Genomic DNA, 26,616 nt, shown 5'->3' on the forward strand with positions numbered 1-26,616 from the left:
TATCTTTCTTTTATTTAAATTTATTTAAAGTTAATTTACATTCAAGTCACTATCAATTTTTTTGAAGGTCTTGTGTATGTTAGTCATGATTCAACTATGCAAAAATAATTAGAGGTCCTATAGAAACCCATTTTAATAGTGGCAAAAACTTATGAGGTTATATTAAGTTATAGTTTAATCGTAAAAATTTTGAAATTCTGTGTGGTATATCACTTTGCACGCTCTCTAAGACAGCTCTACTTAAACATAAATATTAATAAATAAATGTAAAAAAAATTTAAAATTAAATTGTGTATTAATTTTATTAAAAAATTATAATTAATATTTTTTATTGTTTTTTTAACACAAACATTTTATTTGTCAGCACATAAGTTAGCATTACTCTCAATTAAAATTAATATTTGAGAGTCTTTAAAAAAAATTAAAATCACCACACATCCATTAATTGACAACTTTTTGTATTTTCAATTCAATAATCAGTGACACACATTTTAATTTTTAATTTAGGATACTCGTAATTTATTCTACTTCGGGGTTTTAAGTGAATTTTCATATCAGATCAACACCGGTAGTTAAACCAAAATACTTATAAAGGTACATTCTATTTTGCAAGGTAATTTTCCATCCCATCCTCATACATTCTCTTAAATTTTAAGTAAGGTAATTTTCCATCCCATCCTCATACATTCTCTTAAATTTTGAGTGAAATTCTCAAAATGCTTCATGGTCTGAGAGATGCATCTCCGGACGTATTAAGAATTATTTTTTAATAAAACATTCAGAGATGCACAACCGAAATCATTTATGTGTATGTTCGGAGATGTATCTCCAAACAAACCTTTTTTAAATTAAAAAAAATAGTTCGGAGATGCATCTCCGAACTAGATAGGCATATTTAAAGCTCGCGCTAGTCCCTTCCCTCTTCTCATTTTTCATTTTTCAGAAAAACAACTTCTTTACCTCATTCTATCCATTTTAAGTTCTCACTCAAAATCAAGTTTAGAAGCTACATTTACCTGTTTTTTTTCCATTCCTAACTCCTTATACCTAATGCATTCAACATCAGAGTACTTTAATCCCTCACCAACACATTTTTAAATAAGTTTTTCATTTAGATTTTTTTTGATTTTTTTATTAATGCATTAGCTCAAATAGATTAGTTTTAATGCATTAGCTAAGTCAAATAGGTTAGAGTTCACGTTTAGACACTCTGTTTATATGATTAAGATGACTTTGGATGTGTTTGGATGAGCTAGGGTAGTTGTAGAAAAAATGTTGTCACTGAAGTTGGCGAAGCTTTTTTCGGATATGCATTTCCGAACATGGTTGTTTCAGGTGTTCGGATATTTATATCCGAAGTCTTTCATGTGTCATAATTTGTTATGTTTTTTCTTTTTCAGGATATGGTTGAAAACTAAGAAAATCAAGGAAGGATGAGACTCGAGCGACCCCCTCTAACTGCCTCTGCTCGTCGCGTGACAGCTCATCAGCACAAGCAGACTACAGCCGTTCCGCATCTACTTCACGATATGGAGGCGTTGTCTCAGCACGAGCAGACTACATCCTTCCCGCATCAGCCTCACGATAGGGAGGCATCGATGTCGCTAGAGCTACAATATGGACTACCCGACCCTAAACAAACCGGCCCTAGCTGGCCCGGGATTTTTCAGGGCCGGGGCAAAAAGGCCCTGTATAATATGGGCTCGAGATTTACTACCCGAGCCCGGCCCTAGATGGGCTTCGGGCTATCCGGCCCTAAATGGGCTTTTTTATTTAAAGGAATTAAAATAAAAACTCCATAATATTTATTATAAATAAAATTAAAAATTATGTTATTTTAAACATAATACATTTTTAAGTACTATATTATCTCTTATAAATACTATAATATATGTCTAAATTGTATAAAATAATACTTGAATATTTATTATAAGAGAAAAATTAATATAATATGATGAAAAAATGTTGATTATATTAATGTATAATATTTAAAAGAGAAAGATAGAATAAAATAGAGATAAAATTTAGTGAAGTGAGAAAAATCAATATGCTATTTTGGAGTAAGATAATATAAATATTAATATATATTTTTAAAATTTATAATTATGCAGGTCTGATGTGTAACACCCTTCTAAACCACGCGGAAATTAATAAAATAATTAAGAGTAAAACATGAAAACAAGGGTGCCACAATTCAATTTAAAACAATTTATTATAAATCAATTGTCATGCTTCACTTAGGAACGAATCATCAATTTAACAAAATCATGTTTTTACACAACGGAATATTCATCATACGGATAAGCATAACATCATCTATGCAATATCCCACAAAATTAATACAATAACAACACAATAGAGTAACATCATAGACTCTAAACTAGCGTTCCCCAGTGTTACAATATCAGAGCATGACACCGACGCTATACCTAAACAAACTGGCCTATGAGCTATCCTCACCAAAGCCAAAGGCCGCTACTCGCCAATCTGAAAATGTCAACAGTAAGGGTGAGTCTCATTAAATTAACAAATGTTATTGAATCATAAATAATAACACATCATAGTTACATCATTCACCCAATTGTTTCATAAACAGACATTCAGACAAGTTTCATCATCACAAAACAATCAACCAACACATCATCAATATTTATAACACTGGAATACATCCAATCATGTTATAAAAGTCATGCATATGAATGCAACTGACACTATGCATGTGGTACCAACATCATCAAATGAGAATAACCCATGACCGATCCAACATCATCAAGATACGGTCTTGCCAACACAGATTCCACACAATGAGAATCATGCCCTTTACTGATCCAACACATCATCATGGATACAACATCATCAATGAATATGAATGAATGCAAACATACATGAACATACTTATACCATCGTCAAGTCTAATGAGTAACATCTTCAAATACTCATTTCATCATCATCATCATCATCATCAACAACATCATCATCATCAACATCATCATCATCATCAAAGTATGTTTATATACATTAGCATCATTCAAATACAATCAATCATCATTATCATCATTAAAGAACATACATGTGTCCACATCAATCATCATAATTAATAAGAAAGAACATACATGTATCCACATCATTCTAAACAAAGCAATCATCATCATACAATTCTCAACAAATCATCACATCATAATGTTTTTCAAAACAACATCTTACACTGTCACATTTCATCATATATGTCAACAATACGTCATCCATCCAACAGACAAGATATTCACATCATACTCACATCATCAACAAAATATCTCATAAGCTTCATCATACCAACAACAAATCATCACATGAATCATGTTTTAAACATAGCTTGTATCGTTATATCCTATCATATATATCCACAACACATCATACATCAAAACAAGAAAATAATGATAAAATAAATTCAAGATGCTGCTCATTTCATTATTATAACACAAAGAATATTTCATAAGCTTCACCCTGCTCGAAACGACACTTAAAACAGGCCAACGGTTCGAAAGTTATGCATCTTTAAACTTTTCAAAAATTACTAGCAGCACGCGGCGCCACACATTGTTCGCGACGCGCTGCCAGGAAACGACGCCTTCGCGGCGCCAACTAGGGACGCGGCGCGAACTTAGTGAAATAATTCTCCTTAAGCTTTCTGCCAAGCAGTTCGCGGCGCCAACAATTGGACGCGGCGCGAACCGACCAGATCAGAAGTCCCAATCGTAATTTACAGCATACGAACCTGAATCTCAAATTTCTCAATCTCGACCAAATCGATTCAAGTTGATCAAACACCACAAAACAGCCACACAACATATATCATACACACATATAACATATATTATGCATCATCAAACATCATACAATACCAAATTCATGGAATTCATCAAAACAGATAATTATCAACAAACATCCCCAAAATCCCAACTCTATCATACGGCTCAATTGACATGAAATAATATACCTATATCAGTCCTATTATCCATAGCCCGATAATATATGTTAATCGGAAGAGTCCCCCCTTACCTTAGCCAAGAATCTGGACTTTTCCCCTTCTTCTCCATCAAACCCGTAAGCCACTTTTCTTCATTTTCAGCAAAAATTCCCAATCTTCAAACTCACTTATCTCCCTCATCGAGAACCTCCCTGACACGAATTAATATATCAAATCGAAGGAAATTTTGTGTAGAATCCGAATCTTCGAGAATTACCTGATTTGGAGTTATGAGCAGAGAGTTATGACCCATTTTGTGAGGGCTGCACCATGAATACGAAAATCTCTTTTCTCCATGAATTCTTCTTCTCTCTCTCCTAGGTTTCCTTCTCTATTTTTCCAATTTACTTCTTTTTCTTATTTTATTAAAATAAAGCAAAATAACTTTAGTAATAAGGCCTATCAATTACACCCCCTCCATTACTAACCACAACTTGGCCCAATAGCTTATTTTACACAATTTCCAACTTAATTCCAAAAAAAATACCAATAATCCAAGAAATTAATTTAAACTCCCATTAAATTAATAAATGTAAAATATGGGGTGTTACAACTCTCCCCCACTAAAAGAGTTTTCGTCCTTGAAAACATACTTCAAGTGAAAGTCCCGGATAGAGCCCTTCATCTGACTCTCCAGTTCCCATGTAACATTTCCATCAGTTAATCCTCAAAAATCCATCTGACATAACCAATAGGAAACACATCTCACGCATTCAATTCTCGGCTTTTGCGTCGCACTTGACCACCCAAAGGTGTACTACTCGTTATACCTCCAAAAGGTTAACAATAATAGTACATTGAGGTACGACTCATACAATACGCCCAATGACTGAATAATAAAATTACACAACTCGTGGTATGATCACACCTTATCGACACTGCAGCAATGCATTCCATATACGAACGTACCAACCTGAAACACACTTTCCCATTTGCGCGATAAAGTAATGCTTACACTTTTCACCAACTGCTTCCTTCAAGAAAACTCGATAATCGTATTCTTCATGCCATTGAATTCCAATTATCTGACTCCTCTTAAGTCACACCATCAATTATCCAACACTTTACATTCTGCTTCCGCTACACTACTCCGATTACTCATTACAATCATCTACACCAATTAGATTTCTGAGTTTTACCCGATTCCGACTCTCTTTACTCATTCGTGCAAGAATCATTCTTTACCATTCATGGTACTAATCTACCACTTAGCAATACTTACTCGCACTCAAAAACAAATTCCTGAGTTACTACATCTATTAAAACATTCCAACCATCGGAACGAGTACACCCAAGTAATTATAATCACACTCATTAGCATCAATATATCGTTGCTTACAAAATAGCTCAAACTGAGTCCCGCTCTCTACTAAGAATTAAATCAACTTCATCATTCATAGAGTATAATTCCTCATTATATCTGGAAATCTACAATAACCCCTTAACAACAACACAAAATTATTATAGCATCATATAGTATCAACTCATCGTCTTAACTTTGCCAAATGCATACTCGTTAACTACGTACAACCATAATAACATATTCATCATCTCAGTAATTATTCAAAAGATTTATAATTCTTCGACACAACATCCTTACATCCACTGGATTCTAAATTCAACATATAGATCAATATATATTCTCTATGTAGGCTGTAACACCCGAGGCCGAAGAAGGCGAGGGGTGGTTACACCGCATGTAATACCCGAGGCCTAAGATGGCAAGGGTGGTCGCCACATCGGAATGAGAGGGATCCTAAGGTTGTGCAAGTATAGGACTGCATGGTTGAAGGAAAGCTTATAAGGATTGATGGGTACTACCTATACCAACAAGATGCATCTTCTTTTCGGTAGCTCATTCCATAAGAACTCCACAGTTAAGTGTGCTTGACTTGGAGTAGTATTGGGATGGGTGACCTTCTGGGAAGTTTCCCGGAAAGCGTGCGAGTGAGGTCAAAGCATGCTGAAAAGACCCGTGTTGGTCTGTGGGGTCAGTCGATCATCCCAAAAGCAGTCTGGGGCGTTACAAATGGTATCAGAGCCAGACCTCTCCCAGTACGATGTGGTTCGAGGACGAACCATGCGGAAGCTGGTGGGCATGTAACACCCGAGGCCGAAGAAGGCGAGGGGTGGTTACACCGCATGTAATACCCGAGGCCTAAGATGGCAAGGGTGGTCGCCACATCGGAATGAGAGGGATCCTAAGGTTGTGCAAGTATAGGATTGCATGGTTGAAGGAAAGCTTATAAGGATTGATGGGTACTACCTATACCAACAAGATGCATCTTCTTTTCGGTAGCTCATTCCATAAGAACTCCACAGTTAAGTGTGCTTGACTTGGAGTAGTATTGGGATGGGTGACCTTCTGGGAAGTTTCCCGGAAAGCGTGCGAGTGAGGTCAAAGCATGCTGAAAAGACCCGTGTTGGTCTGTGGGGTCAGTCGATCATCCCAAAAGCAGTCTGGGGCGTTACATAGGCTCCTGGCATATTAATTTCTCACTTCCCGCGAGTAGTACTCATAACATTACTCCACATCACACTTTTGCTGTGCGACTCTGATTACCCGTCTCTAGTCATTTATCCATCATGTTGCACTCTTTCATATTCACTTCTTTATAAGTTCACACAACATAGTGAGTGATTATTCTCACGGCTTAGTATTCATCACATCTTAAACCATTAAGGAAATAAAACAAGCTCATCTCATTTATATGATTTCCGTCTACTACCAACAAGAGATTAAGGGTGATCAAGTCCTCAATTTGTCAATAGATAGCCGACAACCATATGTAAGCATAAACCGTCGTTATTACATAATAGTGTCTTTTTCGAGTTTGCACTAAAACTCATTAACATCGTCATAGTTCAATAATTCACTTTGAGTCTTTACAACTCGCATACTTCCCTCTTATTGGATCTTGTAGGTGAGACACCAACGTCCAAACATTTTACACAATCCGCTTCATAGTCACTTAGCATCACACACTTGTTAAGTACGTCTAAACTTCATAATCACTAATATACTCGTACATTACTATTCATCTCGTTCCAAATCAAAATCCTCATCTTAGCAAAAAACCGCGACAACATTCATAACTCATGGTTTTACTCTAAATTCCATAACATCTTTCGTGCCCAAATGTCATTCCACTCGACATCTCAACAAAGTCTTCCTCACATCAACAGGTTTCATAAATTCTCTACAATTCTTCTTCTATACATGTCGTTGCTTTGGCATCATAAATACGACTTCAACCGTTCTAAAGTTTATTTCATCTTTACTACTAATTCTCTTCTCACTAAAATCCATCGGCACTCAATTCATCTTTATTACCAAACATCTCATCAACTTATTCATCACCAACATGTTCTACTCAATTTTGTTTCAAACAATCACGGTAGTAGGCATTCTTATTCAACAAGTTTCACGCTTCCATAACCAACTTCAGAACCTCTCCTCATAGGATCACTCTACTGTATTTATAACTCTCCCATAAATTAGAACATAATCTCTCCTCTTCGTAGGTTCAAACGGCACATTAATCTGACACTCGGAACTCAAGATATGAATTTTCCAACGTCATCCAAAATGCAACATCGACATCATGCAGCGACGCTCTATACGGTATTCCCAAAACTCTTCAAATGGTATATTCAATTCTTAAAATTACTTCTCAACAACCTTCTAATTATTCCTTTAATCCGTCCAACGCTGACACTAACATCCCGTGCAGTACCAATAAGTCTAGTTCTAAGAACAAGAGTAACCGTAACTTCACCTCTTTCCAAAGTCATCCTGTCACAATTAATTATATTACAACTGCTGCAACCATTTTTATAAAAAGTTCATCTCGTTAGCTTTCCAGCGCTTCAAACGGAACTCAAATCGGATGTCTAGAACTCCAGTTATAAATTTTCGAAGTTTCATAACGAATCAACAACTTTCCTGCGTTTTGCTTACGAAAATCTCACTCCAAAACTCATTCTCTTCAACTCGATCACATTCCAACAGCCCCTTATCATATCTCTTCACTTCCAAACATTCTTATAACTTTACCAACACATTTCATCGCCAAAACATCACGACGACAATCTTCTTTGCAAACTTACAACTAAACCTCTTCCGAGACGCAAGGCTACTCACTGACGACTTCACAGACCGCCAGTAGAGCTGATACATTGCAGCTTTCTAAATTCCCTCTCCTATAGATAGTCATCAATTACATCTAATCATCCTCCTTACAGATGCTCCAACTTAATTACCAGCCAAGTTTTAATTCCAAGTCACCTTCGATTCGGAAAATAACAACTCCAACAACGCTTGCACTGTTGCCAACAACAGCTTACTGAATCAATCATCTTACAAATGAAACATAACCGAGAAGCGAAGCTTCTCCACCACTTGTTTCAAGCCAACTTCCGCAACAAACAAACAAGTACCGACAGTGATTCACTCACATGTCGCGTACCAAGGGATAATATGCCGATAGTATTCAACTGTCGTGCAACTCAACTGACTCAACAATTGGCCGGACGGACCGACCTGCTCTGATACCACTATTGTAACCCCCTTCTAGACCACGCGGAAATTAATAAAATAATTCAGAGTAAAACATGAAAACAAGGGTGCCACAATTCAATTTAAAACAATTTATTATAAATCAATTGTCATGCTTCACTTAGGAACGAATCATCAATTTAACAAAATCATGTTTTTACACAACGGAATATTCATCATACGGATAAGCATAACATCATCTATGCAATATCCCACAAAATTAATACAATAACAACACAATAGAGTAACATCATAGACTCTAAACTAGCGTTCCCCAGTGTTACAATATCAGAGCATGACACCGACGCTATACCTAAACAAACTGGCCTATGAGCTATCCTCACCAAAGCCAAAGGCCGCTACTCGCCAATCTGAAAATGTCAACAGTAAGGGTGAGTCTCATTCAAATTAACAAATGTTATTGAATCATAAATAGTAACACATCATAGTTACAGCATTCACCCAATTGTTTCATAAACAGACATTCAGACAAGTTTCATCATCACAAAACAATCAACCAACACATCATCAATATTTATAACACTGGAATACATCCAATCATGTTATAAAAGTCATGCATATGAATGCAACTGACACTATGCATGTGGTACCAACATCATCAAATGGGAATAACCCATGACCGATCCAACATCATCAAGATACGGTCCTGCCAGCACAGATTCCACACAATGGGAATCATGCCCTTTACTGATCCAACACATCATCATGGATACAGCATCATCAATGAATATGAATGAATGCAAACATACATGAACATACTTATACCATCGTCAAGTCTAGTGAGTAACATCTTCAAATACTCATTTCATCATCATCATCATCAACATCATCATCATCATCAAAGTATGTTTATATACATTAGCATCATTCAAATACAATCAATCATCATTATCATCATTAAAGAACATACATGTGTCCACATCAATCATCATCATTAATAAGAAAGAACATACATGTATCCACATCATTCTAAACAAAGCAATCATCATCATACAATTCTCAACAAATCATCACATCATAATGTTTTTCAAAACAACATCTTACACTGTCACATTTCATCATATATGTCAACAATACGTCATCCATCCAACAGACAAGATATTCACATCATACTCACATCATCAACAAAATATCTCATAAGCTTCATCATACCAACAACAAATCATCACATGAATCATGTTTTAAACATAGCTTGTATCGTTATATCCTATCATATATATCCACAACACATCATACATCAAAACAAGAAAATAATGATAAAATAAATTCAAGATGCTGCTCATTTCATTATTATAACACAAAGAATATTTCATAAGCTTCAACCTGCTCGAAACGACACTTAAAACAGGCCAACGGTTCGAAAGTTATGCATCTTTAAACTTTTCAAAAATTACTAGCAGCACGTGGCGCCACACACTGTTCACGACGCGCTGCCAGGAAACGACGCCTTCGCAGCGCCAACTAGGGACGCGGCGCGAACTTAGTGAAATAATTCTCCTTAAGCTTTCTACCAAGCAGTTCGCGGCGCCAACAATTGGACGCGGCGCGAACCGACCAGATCAGAAGTCCCAAATCAATTGACAGCATACGAACCTGAATCCCAAATTTCTCAATCTCGACCAAATCGATTCAAGTTGATCAAACACCACAAAACAGCCACACAACATATATCATACACACATATAACATATATTATGCATCATCAAACATCATACAATACCAAATTCATGGAATTCATCAAAACAGATAATTATCAACAAACATCCCCAAAATCCCAACTCTATCATACGACTCAATTGACATGAAATAATATACCTATATCAGTCCTATTATCCATAAACCCGATAATATATGTTAATCGGAAGAGTCCCCCCTTAACTTAGCCAAGAATCTGGACTTTTCCCCTTCTTCTCCATCAAACCCGTAAGCCACTTTTCTCCACTTTCAGCAAAAATTCCCAATCTTCAAACTCGCTTATCTCTCTCATCGAGAACCTCCCTGACACGAATTAATATATCAAATTGAAGGAAATTTCATGTAGAATCCGAATCTTCGAGAATTACCTGATTTGGAGTTATGAGAAGAGAGTTATGACCCATTTTGTGAGGGCTGCACCATGAATACGAAAATCTCTTTTCTCCATGAATTCTCCTTCTCTCCCTCCTAGGTTTCCTTCTCTATTTTTCCAATTTTCTTCTTTTTCTTATTTTATGAAAATAAAGCAAAATAACTTTAGTAATAAGGCCTATCAATTACACCCCCTCCATTACTAACCACAACTTGGCCCAATAGCTTATTTTACCCAATTTCCAACTTAATTCCAATTAAAATACCAATAATCCAAGAAATTAATTTAAACTCCCATTAAATTAATAAATGTAAAATATGGGGTGTTACATGATGGGCTACCCACGGGCCATATGGGCTAGCCCTAATGGGTAGCGAGCTTTTTAGAGCTGGGTTTAAAAAGCACTGAAAATATGGGCTCTAATTTTAAGGCCTAAGCCCTATGATTTTTCGGGCCTGGCGGGCCGGCCCATATGGGCTAGCCCATTTTGAAAACTCTATATGTCTCTACGCGAAAAACAAAGAGTCGCCATCGAACTTTATTTATCCTAAAGAGAAGTGGAAACATCGAGAAAACCCCAAAAGGATGGATAATATGGTCTCGCAACGAAACTCGGGTACGAAAGTCGGTTATGCAAGGGGAATGTGTTAGCACCCTCATATGTGTTGTACTCAATGGGATCCATTCGGTTGTTCTAATCAAAGGGTGTGAATATCTAAAGCTAAACTTACTAAGGAATGCATGAATGAATTATTAAGGAAAAACAAAAGGTTTTTATTATTGAGTTTGTCCGAGTTTTGTAACCCAGTTCCTACGTATCCCCAAGGGAATCAGAATCCCATAGTTCTTCTCAAAAGGTTTGGTTGTTTGGTGTTTTTAAGGCTGATGCTAAGTTTGCATTCTATCAGCTAGACGTATGTCTGTTTGTGGTAGAACGGAAATAACATGTCCTTTCTAAAAAGGTTTTAAAGGAAAAATCCCGAAGGCAAAAAGAGATTGAATTTGTTTAGGTGTTTTGTTAGGGATATTAGTAATATCTTCCAATGCAGGGGCACTTAAATATTTCTCCACCTTAAGTTTAGAAATTGTTTGTGAATTGAATCGTACTAAAGTCTATGAATGAAAAGAGAATAAGGTTAGGAATACACCGACTCATTCTTTTCGATTACTTAAGGCTCAATGATGCACGATTCACATCTCAATTATTAAGTGTTTTTGTATTTGATTAAGAATAGATTTTTTCTTTTAAAAGAAGAGAAATGCAGTGCAAAAGAAACAAAAGCAAAAGAAGAAAGGGATCTCAAAACCCGAATGTTGTCATGCAATTGATCCTAAGATTCAGATTAGGAAAACCCTAATTATGTTTTCATGCTTGGATTAGAAACCCTAATGTCTACCTTAATTCAATTTAATCAAAGATTAATTTGAATCAAGAGATCCTAAGGAAGGATGTGAAGCACACAAGCAAGCAACAAATATCTGATGCATCACAAACGTCATCACAATTCATCAAGAAATTTTATCAAGAACATTGAAAAAGCATGGATCAAAATGCAACATAACATGAATCAATAAATGAACAAAAGAACAATTAAATTCTAAAATAAAAGTCCTAAAATATATCATGCAATTTCTCTATTTTTTGTTGTTGTTGATAATTTCTCTATTTTTTTTTTATCATTTTCAAGTATTAAAAGCATAGAAGAAAATTAAATGCATACTCAATTAACAAAAAGAAAATTAAAATCAACATGAAATCATGAGGTGCAATCCATATATGAGGTTGTGGTTCAATACTTGAAATCAAGCCAAAAACTCAAGCCCAATGCATGCTTCCAAAAAACAACAAATTAGTTCAAATAAAAAAAGGTGACATTGGGCTTAAGCAAGGGTGTGAGTAACAAAATGTGCATTAGGCCCAAACAAAACCAGCATCACAATCCGTCTCAATATTTTTTTTAATCTTTTTTATTTTTTATTTTTTTTAACATTTATCAATTATTATTAATATCAAAATAAAAAGGAAATTAAAATAAAACAAAACGACATCGTTTGGCGAGCTCCCAAAATTCAATATATGGTGCCATTCTCCGCCTTCTTCTCAGGCGAGCTACCACTGCGCTGACACACCACGTGGCGGCGGTTTTGTCATTAGAAATGTCAAACTAACACATCATCACAGTCTCATCATGCTGATTATAGATACCAAGCTTTCTTCCTCCAATTCTTCCTAAAACACACGCGATCACATAAATACCTCAAAACCCTAACTAATTCAATTCAAAATTAAAATTGGTGGGTTTGGAGCTGAGTTAGGGTTGAAGTTAGGCTCGTGCTCTCGAGTTTGTTAAAATTTGATTTGGAGCTTGTTGAAACTCATTGAACTAAAATTGTAGTTTGGTTGCAGGCTCAGATTAAGCTTGTTTTAGGCTTGGAATCAATTATCTTTGGTTTGGTAATGTGGTTTGGATGATGAGCTGTCACATTTCAAGCTTGCTGCACACAATTCTCATGTTTTTCCTTTTTGTGTTTTCACTCTTTTTCCAACTGTTTTTTGAGTGCAGGCCGTGGGTTTTGTGATCAATGCAGGGTGCTACTGAACTGGTTTAAGTTGTTGAATTGGTACTAAACTGGATCAAGTGGATTACTTGTGTAGGTGCATGGAAAAGGCAAACTGGTGAACTGTTTTTTGAAGCTTGCTTGAGCTGGTCTAGAACTATTTTGGACCGTTTTTATGAATGATGCAAGATGCTTTAAAGTGTTAATGCCATTGGTTTATTGATAGTATGCACGGCAGTCTCGATTTTGCTATGTCACTATCATGGCTTGATTAATTGAATCATGGAATTTAGTTTACTAATTTCCTATTTTGGTTTTGGTTCCAAATGAAAGAAGGCAATTGGATCAAGTTTGTATTTATTGATGACATAAAGATAGCATGTAGAATTTAGGATTTATGAACATGATTTTGTAAAAACAAACATTTAACAATGATGAAATGGTGATGATATTTGAAACGTGGACATGAAATTTCCTTGAATAATGTTTATATTGAAAATGGATGATGAGTATATTTGTTCTTAAAATTTTGATGACCATTGAATGAACTTTGAATAATGATGATGAATATCTTAAATTCCAAGTAACTTGCATTTCAAGAAATCCACACGAATCTTCTTTCCAAACCTAGCATGCTTAAGTCTTGATCCAATTGATTAATTTGAACACAAATTTGCATTCATGACATTAGGTAATTCCTTAAATTAATGCTTCCAAAAAATGAGTCCAACTCAACCTTCACTTCTTAATGAATCCAAATCAACTTGCCATCTTGATAAAACCCCTGACCTCATCCTTAAATCCATATTATTTTGCCCTACAAGCAACAAGTAATTGAGATGGCAATAATGTATTGAACACAATGAATCCACCACTTCAAGCCTTGACTTAATAATCAACACCATAGTATTTCCTTGAAAAAACCTTGAAGATGAATGATAAGACTTGAAGTATAGAAAGGAATATGATCATGAAAACCCTAATTCCAATGAACCCCAGTTGATTAAATGTTAACAAGCTTAAGCATGATGATATGTAAACCTTAATCCTCTTTCCGTGGATGCATATTGATGAGGAGATGACTTGAGATGTTGAGAAGGAACCAAACCCTAGCCCATAGCATTCTCAGTTTGAAAATCATGATGGAACCTTAAGCATAGCAAGTTAAAGTCCTAATGCACTTGATCTTGAGGAATCTTGATGAAAAAGATGTTGAGGATGTTTGTGATTCAAAACCCTAGCTCCATACCAAGAGTGAGGAAAGAACCAGTTGAATCAACTTGAGTGAAGTAGCAACCTCAATCCATAGAGAAAAACCCTAACTCTTTAAGATTCTTGATCCCATGCCAAGTTATTGATTAATGATGCCTGTTGTGTAAAATGACCTAATGTAAAGGTAATGAGGAGAATGAGATGCATAAGGCAGATGACTTGATAAAGGGTAAGAAAAATTTGGGGTATGGCAGTTGGCCTCTAGGAGTCTACTTTCACGGGGGTCGGGATCACATTCGTGTGACCCATAATGAGGATGAAATAGTTGCACACCAAGTCCCAGTTGTTGAGGTCCTCTTCCTTGCAGACCCGTTTCTAGGAGGGCCCATAAACACATCTTTACTCATACACTTTGGAGAGCATGTGGCTTCGCATGTATAGGAAGGAAAGTTATATTTTTGAACTTCGTCTATTTAATTTTTGAACTTCCTCTATATTCTATTTTTCAACTCAAATGATCATGTTATATTTTATTTTCAACAGGAGCATGATTGTTTGGGATATGTGAATCATGCAAGAATGATTAACCATCTTTATCAGCCCGAGGGTGCCTTGTTCCAAAATGCACTTCAAAATTCTGGGCTTGCAGGTCTTTGTGCATCCGAGTACACCAACATCATCAATGGCATACACACTGCATTTGTTGAGAGATGGCATAGTGAGGCGTTATTTTTCCACCTCCCCACTGGTGAGATGACTATTACACTAGATAATGTAACATGCCTCCTACACCTTCCCATTAGAGGAAGATTGCTTGATCATCATAAGATCAGCAGGTCTAAGGCCATTGATATGATGGTGACTTTGTTAAGAGCTAAATATGATGATGCCTTTGAGCAGTGTAGAAGCATCAGGGGTGCACATGCCAAGTCTTGTTATTTGGTGGAATTGTATGACAAAACTTGGAGACATCCGAACACCTGAACATCGATGATTTTTAGGTTGACTATCTTAGGGAGTGTGCCATGAGGTGCTACTTTTCGTTCTTAGTTGGCTCGTCCATGTTTGTGGACAAAAGTGCTAACTACATGGATCTGGCCTACCTAAAATATTTCATCGACTTGGAGTCCATCCGCGAGTGGAATTGGGAGGCAGCGTGCTCGGTTTACATGTACCACAATTATGAATGAAGCTTGCAAATGGATGACAAGAAAGATGATGGGTTCATGCACACTGCTAACGGTAATTTCTAAATTCCACCATTAAGTTACAAACTAGTTTTTCCTTTTTACACTCATTACTGATACTTTTTTTCTTATTGGTTTTCAGGGATGGATCCTGACTCACAATCACTACATGCACAATTTTTCATGTTCCATGGCCTATACTCATGATTGGCCATATGCTTTCCAGTTTATCCCTAACAGAGGGAATGATCATATCTTGTTGTACCGTGTGTATATTAACCACATTCAGCATGACGACGTAAAATGGAAGTTATATGATGCTCTCTGGGACAGGGTTCCATTCAAATCCATTTGATTATACTCTGGATAGTTGGCATGTGGGAACAACATCACGTGCAGGTATTTTCTCGAGCGGTGCAAGCAACAATTTTGGTACGTGCAGATCATTCCCAATTTACGCTTCCAGGCTGCTTCTATCAGTACTATCCGTAGAGACCTAAATGACATCATGGAAGATTTTGAGAATCACATGGTACTGGTGGAGTATCGGACTCATGAGGCCACATCTCAGTGGAGCTATGTTGAAGGTTACATGACATGGTTCTATAAAGTGTCTCACTCCTATATGACACATGATGCTTCTGGACGTCCACCTAGGTTTGTTCATGAGGAGCTCTTGGAGAATAAGCAAGCATTGGATGACCATGTGATTGATGTGTTTTCGTGCAATCAAAACATTATGCGGCTTACAAGTTAGAGCATCGAGTCTGGAGTGTTTTCGAGAGATAGAGATTATAGCGGTCACCCTAGCTCACTCCATTCTTTCTAAGACACGGAGTACCGTGGCTTACTGTAGGCAGAGGAGGAACTAATGTATTGGTATTAGGAATACACAGTAGAGTATTTTGATTGTATTTTGTTTAATTTTAATTCGACTTTGAGAATCCTGGTTGTAATAATATATTCGGTTTCTATAATATTTGATTTTATTAAAGCTTTACATGGTTCTACAATATTTGTTTTTATTAACCATTAAAACAAATAACAACATTTTTAATCGAATTTAAATTAGTTTGGATTAAAAACACCACAATACTTGAAAACTGATTCTGAAAATATTACACAAGCAAAAATTTGGAGATGCATCTCCGAACCAATTACCTTAAGAAACGTGGGAGTTGTTTGATTTTTTAAGAACAAAGGATGACTTCAGAGAGGCATCTCTGAATTTTTCTTAGGGATAAATTCAAAGATGCATCTTCGAACTAAATTTTGGCAAAAAGTGATATTTTATGCATTTGGAGATGCAACTCCAAATTCACCTAGGAGCATTTCTGATTTTCAGAGGTGATCCCTATAGAATAAGGGTTGGATGAGAAATTACCTTTTGTGATAGCTACTTATTCCAGCTATATGAGGAAAATAATTATTGCAACTAATTGACTCCTATCAAAGTTAACCTTTAAGTCTATATATCTATATCTATCTATATATATATCTATATCTATATATATATATATATATATATATATATATACATATATATATATATATATATATATATATATATATATATATATATATATATATATATATATATATATATATATATATATATATATATATATATATCATTAAATATAATAAAGCAAAATGAGTATTTTGACAAGTTTGACAAGTGTCACTCCCTTATACATTCTAACATTTTCTTTCCATTCTATTTATAGTAAATTTTATTACTTCTTTATTTATTTATTTAATTTTATTTGATTAAATTTACTTAATTATTTATATAATAAAAATTGATTGAAACACGTGAAGTTGTTATTATTAGTTTCACTATTGAAAATCCCAACAATCTCTTATCAAATTGTTATTATTAGTTTCACTATTGGAAATCTCAACAATCTCTTATCAATGATACTTTGTTTTTATTTTTCCACGTGAAATAAGAAGTGGTTGGACCATTGGAAATCGTTCATTCTGTTTTGATTCTCACGTTTGGAATTTATTGAGCCAAAAAAGCTGCCCAAATTCCCTCATTCCTCATGCTATAAAACCATACATTCACTTCCTTGAAGTCATCTACAATTCTCATAACAAACCTCTACCAAAATCCTCCATCAACCAATCCAAATCCGCTCAACCATTCACCATGTTGGTGTTGCAGGAAACCTCACCACAACACCATCACAAAAACACTATCAAGGAGAAATTAAGAAGACGTACCTAAATTTTTTCGTTTTTGTTTCATTTGATTTTGTTGTCTTATTTTAATTTTTTCATCCGCATCAAGCCATGTAATTGTAACATTAAAATTATATAATGGATTTATGTGGGTAAAGGGTATTTAACTTATGTTTTGATTGGTTTTATGTTTTGATTGGTTTATGTGAGTTGAGGGTATTTTACTTATGTTTTTATTGTTAAATAGTAGAGAGAAAAAGGCAGAGAATTAGAGGAAATGGGCACGCGACACGTTACAAACAGAGAGGATTTTTTTATAATTGGTATAAAAGCAAAAAATTAATATTTATTTTATTATGTTCCAATTAATCTAATTTAACAATTATTTTTATGGGAAATTGTCCATTATCAATTTAATGGGAAATTTATAAAATAAAATTTTATGGAAAATTATAATTATTAGGAGGAAAAATATTTATAATGATTTCCCTCTAATTTTTATCACGTAAAACAAACAGACCATAATCTAATTTAACAATTATTTTTATGGGAAATTGTCCATTATCAATTTAATGGGAATTTGATGGAAAATTTTAATTATTAGGAGGAAAAATATTTATAATGATTTCCCTCTAATTTTTATCACGTAAAACAAACAAACCATTTTTTAATGTATTTTTTCGGCATTCTATGAATTATGACAATATTTAAATATTAATGAATTTTATAAAAATCAAAAGAATAATAAATAAAATAAGGGTAATATAACAAAAAGAAGTTCTCTTTCTTCTTTTTATCACATTTTCTTAGTCCGTATGAGAAGCTCAATTACTACAAATAATATAAAACGGATTGAATAATAAATAATTTTAATAATTAATTTTAATATTAAAGCAGCATATTAGTTATTTATTTAGTAAAATATTTTTTCTCATTTATTATTTACTTAAAAAAATTATAAGATAATTTAATTTCAAATTCATATAACTTATTAAAGTTTTTGCTATGGTAATAGAAGAAATAAACTTTTTTTGACTAACCATTTTTGTTGTAAAAGTCATAATTATTTGCCCCGTCATATAAAAAAACGTTTAAGGCAGTAATGATGATGAAATCAATTTTATCTTTTTAATTTAAATGGTAGAAAATGGAATGCAAATCATAAAAATAAATCAATATAGATTAAAAATAAATAATGCACTTATTTAAGGAAATATATTATTAATTTTGACGTTAATGTTGTATTAAATTTGACAATAGTAATTTTATAATTAGTATTAAATAAAAATGTATACTGATTAATAGAATCAAAAATATATGATACAAAAAGATCTCATTTTATTTAATACAAACTAAATAATTTTTTTACGATTGTTATGATACACAAAAAATGACTAAAAAGTTGAGAAATTTTTTAAATGAATGTTTACCAGTTATATATAAAAAGATTTGAATTTAATTGTGTTATACTGATAGATTAACCCATAGATTTAATAAAATAAATATGATTGTAATAGTAAATTACTTTATTACCATTATTACATATTATTATTTATAATAAAATATAGTTAAAAAATCAAACTCAAAGGGAAAAGATTTAAAAAATAATGTGGAGATTCTATGGTGAATGAGTCCTCTAAAATGGTAACATTTATACTAAAAGTTGATATAATATTTGTTTTAATAAAAAATGTAAGATAATACGATGTATAGAAATCACAACTTTTTCTTATAAAAAAAACAAATGGATAATTATATATTTAATTTATTTTATTATGTATTAAATATTTATAAGAAAGATGAATAAATGTAAATGTATAATATATTAATTTTATATTCGTATGATATTTTTGTTAATGTAAATTCATACTATATGAATCTTATATATCTTTGTTAAAAACAATTCTTAATATTGAGTAGTGTACCTTCAACCAATCACATGATACCATTTAATTTTAATATATTTAATTATTTATTAAATAGTATAATCAAAGCATTTTACATTGAAGGTTACCCAACTTTTTGAGTTGGATAGATAAGAATTCACCATATATATATATATATATATATATATATATATATATATATATATATATATATATATATATATATATATATCAAATGAGAACTTTTGCTATTATGAGAACTGAGAACTTTTAATAATAACCATACGATTTAAAATCAATGCCTTAGATTTCACTCAAATTTTAAGAAACAATAATTAATACATAGATTATGGTTTAAATACATATCACACCAATGCAAATCTAAGCATTGATTTTAAATCGTATGGTTATTATTAAAAGTTTTCGGTTCTCATAATAGCCAAAGTTCTTATTTGATATGTCTCATATATATATATATATATATATATATATATATATATATATATATATATATATATATATATATATATATATATATATATATATATATATATATATATATATATATATATATATATATATATATATATATATATATATATATATATATATATATATATATGGGGACGACTCAAGTGAGAACACTTGGTTATTATGAGAAATGAGAACAATGAATCACGACCATTAAATTTTGATTTTGTTGATTTTAATGGACTGGATTGGTTTCTCTTTCTATTATCCTTAGTATTTATTTTAAATCAACATAGAAAGAGAAATCAATCCAGTCCATTAAAATCAACAAAATCAAAATTTAATGGTCGTGATTCATTGTTCTCATTTCTCATAATAACCAAGTGTTCTCACTTGAGTCGTCCCCTATATATATATATATATATATATATATATATATATATATATATATATATATATATATATATATATATATATATATATATATATATATATATATATATATATATATATATATATATATAACAAGTAGGAGGATTTTTAAAATAAGAGATAAGATGATTATATGCTAACTATTAAATTTAATATTTGATCTTGATGAACATTTATTGTCAATGTTTGCATGTGACTTCATCAAGACCATTTATCAAATTCAATGGTTATCCTTTAATTATTTTATCTCTTATTTTAAAAATCCTCCTACTTGTTATATATATAAAACAAGTAGGAGGATTTTTAAAATAAGAGATAAAATAATTAAAGGATAACCATTGAATTTGATAAATGGTCTTGATGAAGTCACATGCAAACATTGACAATAAATGTTCATCAAGATCAAATATTAAATTTAATAGTTAGCATATAATCATCTTATCTCTTATTTTAAAAATCTTCCTGCTATATATATATATATATATATATATATATATATATTTTGGTCAAAAAGTACAACTGAGAGGGCGCTTGTTTGCTCTACCTTACTCCAAGTTAGTTGTGGAAGACCAGACAGATGACAAGCAGTTGTACACTGTTGACTGTGATATTTTTGCATCTTTTAATGCTTGTGTGTAATTATCATAGCACTTGTGTTATTACATTACAAATGATTCATATGTACCATTTTCAGGCTTGAATCCTCCGACACTTTCTACACATATCTGACTAGTCATGTCTTCCGACTTACAAAGGATATACACTTCTAGGCATACGTATATTACTGTGAGACACGTCCCTTAGACGAAATAGGCTTCCACTCTTGATGGTTGGCTTGAGGGTCTAATCTGGTGCATATGCATCTACAAGAGCGCGTCATGTGACATTTTGGCTACATACAACTTTTCCTCGTAGACCCCTTTAATTCTGCTCCCCCTGCTATGTCACACAAAGATATAGGTGTCATGCATGACGATTTCCTTAATCATCTGGTACTAGATAAGACACAAAGTACCATAGCTGCAAGCGACTAGAGTGGTGCATACGACTATTTCCAGTGGTATTTCAAGGTGTCACGTTCTTATATGACACTGAAAGCTCTAGGAGATCCACCTAGGTAAGCTCATTAGGAGATATTAGAGGAGGAGTATGCTAGGGGAGATCGTGTTATGGTGTGTTCCCTAGATGTCATTGTATCATTGAACTTTGACAGACGGGTATAGATAGAGGACTCTTTCCTGATGGCTCTGAGGCGATAGGCCTTGCAATACAAGAGGCAATAGATGACAAGAGGGTCCGAGTCCGACATATGGATTAGTGTAGAGTATTTGTATTAGGAGCACTATTATCGTTTGTACTTTCTTTTAACTTCATTGTACTATAGATTTTTATGTCATTTTCATATTATTTAATTTATATAAAATTGAATATGATAGTATAACTATAATGCACGTCAATTAAATCACTGTATCTCTAAAACAGAGTAAAAATTTACGGTCTGGTGGAAAATAGAAAATGCATCTCCGAATTCTATCTAATGTGAATACAGAGATGCATCTTCAGATTAATTTTTGTCAAAATGAGAATGAAGAATGCATGGAGGTGTGTGAGGTAGATCCGGAGATGCATCTCAAAACTAAAATTTGAAAAATATATATGATAAGACTCACTTAAAACATGTTTTAATATGGAAATGATGCGTTTGAAAATATATTTTCAAAATCTAAAAGATATTTTCAAATTTTCTTAAAGTGTTTTTCTTAGTGTTTTTCCTTAGTTTGATATTTAATGTAGAAAGTAGGGTAGAATGGTAATAAGAATGGAGACGCATGTTTCTGTAAAAAAAATTCAAAATTCTCAATCCAAATCATCCTAGTCCATGTTATTGGAAAATGTGAATTAGCGACAAAATGAGATAAAAATGAGCGTCCATTTTTCATTTTTCTATTGCTTACATTACATAGTCTTTGCTGCAAAATCGAGTCACATGTCAAAAGCTTTGGCAAAAGAAATTTCTGGCATCACCTTCCAAAAATAATGTAGTTTAGGAAAATGGTCAACTTATGTTTAGTTAAAAATGTACAAGCCTGACTAGAGAAACATCACATCTTTATAACAAACTTAAACATTTGAGATTCACACTATAAGACCAAAAATTCAAAAGAAAATTCAGAGGGGGGGCCATAGCATCACAATCAGGAGTCCAAAGAAAAGTTTCATTACATATATTTTTTCATAACCATGCTTAAAAAAATTTGGTTGGTAAATAAGGGAGAGAGAAAAAAGATAAATACTATACAGTTTCAATTTCTATGGTTTCTAGTTTCCAGTGTTGTGCCATCTTTGAGACTTTCTTGTGCATCATTGTCCATGCCAAGGCTAGACAGTGCAACTGCTTGAAGATAGAATGCAGTAGGCCAAGTCGGAGATATCGATTGAGCTTGCATTGCGTCTCCAAGTGCTTCTTGCGCCATGTCGTTCATCATGTAGCATAGGCAGCGCCTTGCATACACGGTCGGTGATACCATGGTTCCCCCGTCGATGAACTGCACAAGAAAGGGACCTTGAATGAATTCTTGCTAACAAAAATAAGTGAGCATAGTTGCTTATTATTAGCTGACTTACTTGTGTATAGTAGTCAATGGCTGTCGAGAAGTCTTTTGCGATAAATGCGGAATCGCCGCGCTTCTTGAAGTTTAGTGTATCTTGTATTTGATTTGTCCACATTTGAAAGGACAGCTACGATACGATCAAAGTTATACACGGTTATGCTATGCCGAGCTTTGCTAAGTACTATAAAAGAACGGTCTCATAAAAACTACGTAGCACTGACCGACACTGTAGGTTGAAGACGTATCCAATGTCCAACACCAACACATTAGATTATTTTACTAACTAAGAAACCTACAAGCAATGAATTACCTCGTTCGCAACATGTTCATCGTCCTTGTACCCGACCTTTTCCAAAATTTCATGTATTGCAGTAAGATCTCTTCTTGAACAAGCTTCGCCAAAAGGCGTTAATGAAACTGTTTCTTTTGATGATAGACTCCTATCCGGTAGGCCGAGTAAAACATATGACAGAACCTGTTACACATAACCAATTGTAAGCTTAATGTGAAATCAATTTCTATACTGACATAAGTACTTGTAATATTATTTGGAAGAGGTTATGGAAACGAGTTATGTCGTGTCCATAAACTCTTGCACGATAACATGAGAACAACTAATAGCCTATACGAAAACAGTCATTAAATAGCTTCTACATAAACACTTATAAGCTTAATTAAGGTGTTGTTCTAAACAGGACCAATATAAATTTTGATCTATGGAAAGAAAAGGAAGAGCATACAGAAGTTTCTTTCTGAAGGGGGGTCAGAGCAGTAACAAGCGACTTGGCATTTGGTCTCTCGCGAGGTTCATATTGTAAACAACGCGAAGATAATCTCACTATCTCAGTTCCATCATCATTTGAAAAATGACCTTCCAAACCTGAGTCCATCAGCATTTGAAAATTTTTGCCTCGTATAAGGTCAAGCGCCTGCACGTAAAGGAAATATGGCCAATATTTACTTACAAGTTAAAACAATACTGTGATCATTTTAAACCGAGCCGTCAAAGGATGTTACTCGAGAACAAGTACAGTTTACCATATAGCTTAGGCGAAAAATACAACCTATTATCAAAATGAAGACAAGAAATGGGATTGAGGGAGCGTACATGACTCGGTGGGATATGCTTTCCACTTAAAAGATCGAGCAATAAGGTGCCAAAACTGTAGATCACACTCTCAGGGGTGATTCTTCCTGCCAAATTTCAAACAGGTGTTAGTTAAATTGTTTATCCAAAAAAGCTTATACATAAGCACTTAATTGATGAGCACTTAGTTAAATTGTTTGTCCAAATAGGGCTTAAGCCATTAACTACCTGTCCTCAAGTACTCTGGAGGAGTGAAGGCTAAGTTTGTACTATAGCTTCTGCCATCTCTACTATTTTTCATGAGTCCAAAACAAGAAAGTTTAGGGTTTCCTTCCTGCCAACGATTGACACTATGTAAGTAAGAGATATAGTTTATAAAATAATGAAATGAATCGAAAAACTCGGTTACAAAAGCATAAGTACCTGATCAAACAAAATTCTATAAGCATTAAGATCATGGTACAGTGCCCTTCCTCTGCTATTGCAATATTCCAAGGCTTGTGCTAAATACAAAGCCACTCTCAACCTCATTGCCCATTTCATCGGTTGAGCCTCCCCTGCCGAGACAGTTCATACAAATCATAGAATCAATGGTTTGAAGCAAAATGGGAGTGGAATTGATGGAACAAATTATTAAAATTTATACTTGTAAACATAGAATTAAGCGTGTGTTTACAAAAATTGATTTGGACTAAAAGTGAGTTGAAACTTAAGTAATCAATGTTTAGATACTTTCATACAATAACTGAGTTGAACAATAAATTGGTGTTAAAATCTCAATTAAACTCTAAAGCTGCAAATCTTAGCTTCAAGTAGAATTAATTCTAGAGGCAAAATCAAACCAAACAAGTCAAAATCAAGTCTACACCTTTAAAGTCACTTTGGGCTATTCCAAAAGTCAAATTGATTTTGAGGGAATTTACGGTGTGAAATTGATTCTAGTTAAAAGTGAGTTGAATAAAGTGATTTATATTTGGATAATTTTATACAAAAGTGTGTTAAAAAGTAAATTTAATGCAAAAATCACGTTTAAAGTAGAATCAATTCTAAAGGTAGAATCAATTCTACTTAAGAAGAACCAAACACCTGGAAAAACATTCCAAAATCATTTCTACACCCAGAAAAAAAAAATTAACCAAACATATACCTCTCCCAAAAGTTTTGCTCCAAAAATAGAGGCTAAAAATCAATGGTAGAGACAAAACCTCTAAATTTTAGCTTCAAATTAGAATCTTCAGATTCAAAATTAGAAAATTTCCTAAAGTGTGATAAACAAAACAAAAGAAAAACTTACAATGAAAAAGATGTTTAGAGAGAGTTTCATTCGGCATAAACTCAGCAACAAGCAATCTCTCATCTCCATCACAGCAACAACCAATCAAGTTAGCTAATCTTTCACTCCTCAACTCCCCAACAGCTCGTGCTTCCTCCTAAAAAACACTCCCACAAAACACACACAAAAACAACAACAACATTAAATCAAATCAAAAAACAAACCCAAAAAAAAAAACATAATCAGAACCAGAAGCAAAGAAACGAACTAGGAATTGTCGAGAATCAGGCCAAGCAGATTTGTTGAACCGCTTCACAGCAACCAACCTATCCTCTTCAAGACAACCTCTATAAACAACATTAGGAGCTTTCTCACCATGTTCAGAAACAATGTTGTCTGATGAAAATCCATCAGTAGCCACTCTAAGTTGATCCAAACTAAACTCAGTGAAACCAACCGAAGGATCCTTCAGCTTCTTGCTCCCATCATCATCTGCACATGACCCAGAAACGAATTTGTGTTAAAAACCAAAACTTTATCACATTACAAAAAAAGGGTCGCTGTTTTTTCTACTGAATGAAGTAAGAAAAAAAAGGTTCTTTTCTGAGTTTTCACCATTATCAGAGAGCTTTTGATGATTTGATTTGGTTTTTGAAGACCAGCAGCATAGAGAGTGTTTAGAGCAACGAACTCCCATGGGTGAAAATGTGAAGAGAAAGGGAAAAAGTGAGTTTTTTTTGTTGCAGCTACAATGAATTGTGTGTCAGTTACCACTTCTATTCATCATTTTTCTCTAAGCTATGCACTAGTTTACCTTACTTTTCAAAGAAAAGAAAAAGGGTGAGTGTTTTTTTTAAAAGTAAAATTATGTTTAGAAAAAGAATAAAAGGTATCTAATCATTTGAAATGAGTTTATATTAAGGAACAAATCTTTTTTTCATAATGAGTTGTTTATAAAGTGAAATGAATAGTCAAAAACTATAAATTTTAACTACAAATTGAAATTAACTTTACTTTCTAAAAGTTATTGGTTTCTTAGAATGAATAAATATGGTTC

General features: G+C 33.5%; 1 protein-coding gene across 1 annotated transcript; it reads right to left on the reverse strand.

Moving 5' to 3' along the window:
- Nucleotides 1–22,638: 22,638 nt before the first annotated feature.
- LOC131636042 (serine/threonine-protein kinase BSK5-like) lies at nucleotides 22,639–26,412 on the reverse strand. The gene is made up of 10 exons (XM_058906688.1): nucleotides 26,175–26,412; nucleotides 25,828–26,051; nucleotides 25,581–25,716; nucleotides 24,710–24,843; nucleotides 24,515–24,620; nucleotides 24,308–24,393; nucleotides 23,940–24,128; nucleotides 23,510–23,674; nucleotides 23,213–23,326; nucleotides 22,639–23,133 (listed from the first exon to the last, which is right to left on the reverse strand). Exons 1-10 carry the CDS (start codon nucleotides 26,254–26,256, stop codon nucleotides 22,891–22,893), a joined length of 1,479 nt encoding a protein of 492 aa, XP_058762671.1. The 5' UTR covers nucleotides 26,257–26,412; the 3' UTR covers nucleotides 22,639–22,890.
- Between the last annotated feature and the right edge of the window lie 204 nt (nucleotides 26,413–26,616).

This window comes from Vicia villosa, unplaced genomic scaffold (genome assembly GCF_029867415.1).
Source record: "Vicia villosa cultivar HV-30 ecotype Madison, WI unplaced genomic scaffold, Vvil1.0 ctg.001617F_1_1, whole genome shotgun sequence".
NCBI lineage: Eukaryota > Viridiplantae > Streptophyta > Magnoliopsida > Fabales > Fabaceae > Vicia > Vicia villosa.

Coding starts and splice junctions, on each gene's coding strand:
- LOC131636042 (XM_058906688.1), bottom strand. CDS start 26,256: ATGGGAGTTCGTTGCTCTAAACACTCTCTATGCTGCTGGTCTTCAAAA. Junction 24,844..25,580: donor CTCTAAACATCTTTTTCATT/GTAAGTTTTTCT, acceptor CTGTCTCGGCAG/GGGAGGCTCAACCGATGAAA. Junction 23,675..23,939: donor CCCTTCAGAAAGAAACTTCT/GTATGCTCTTCC, acceptor TATGTGTAACAG/GTTCTGTCATATGTTTTACT.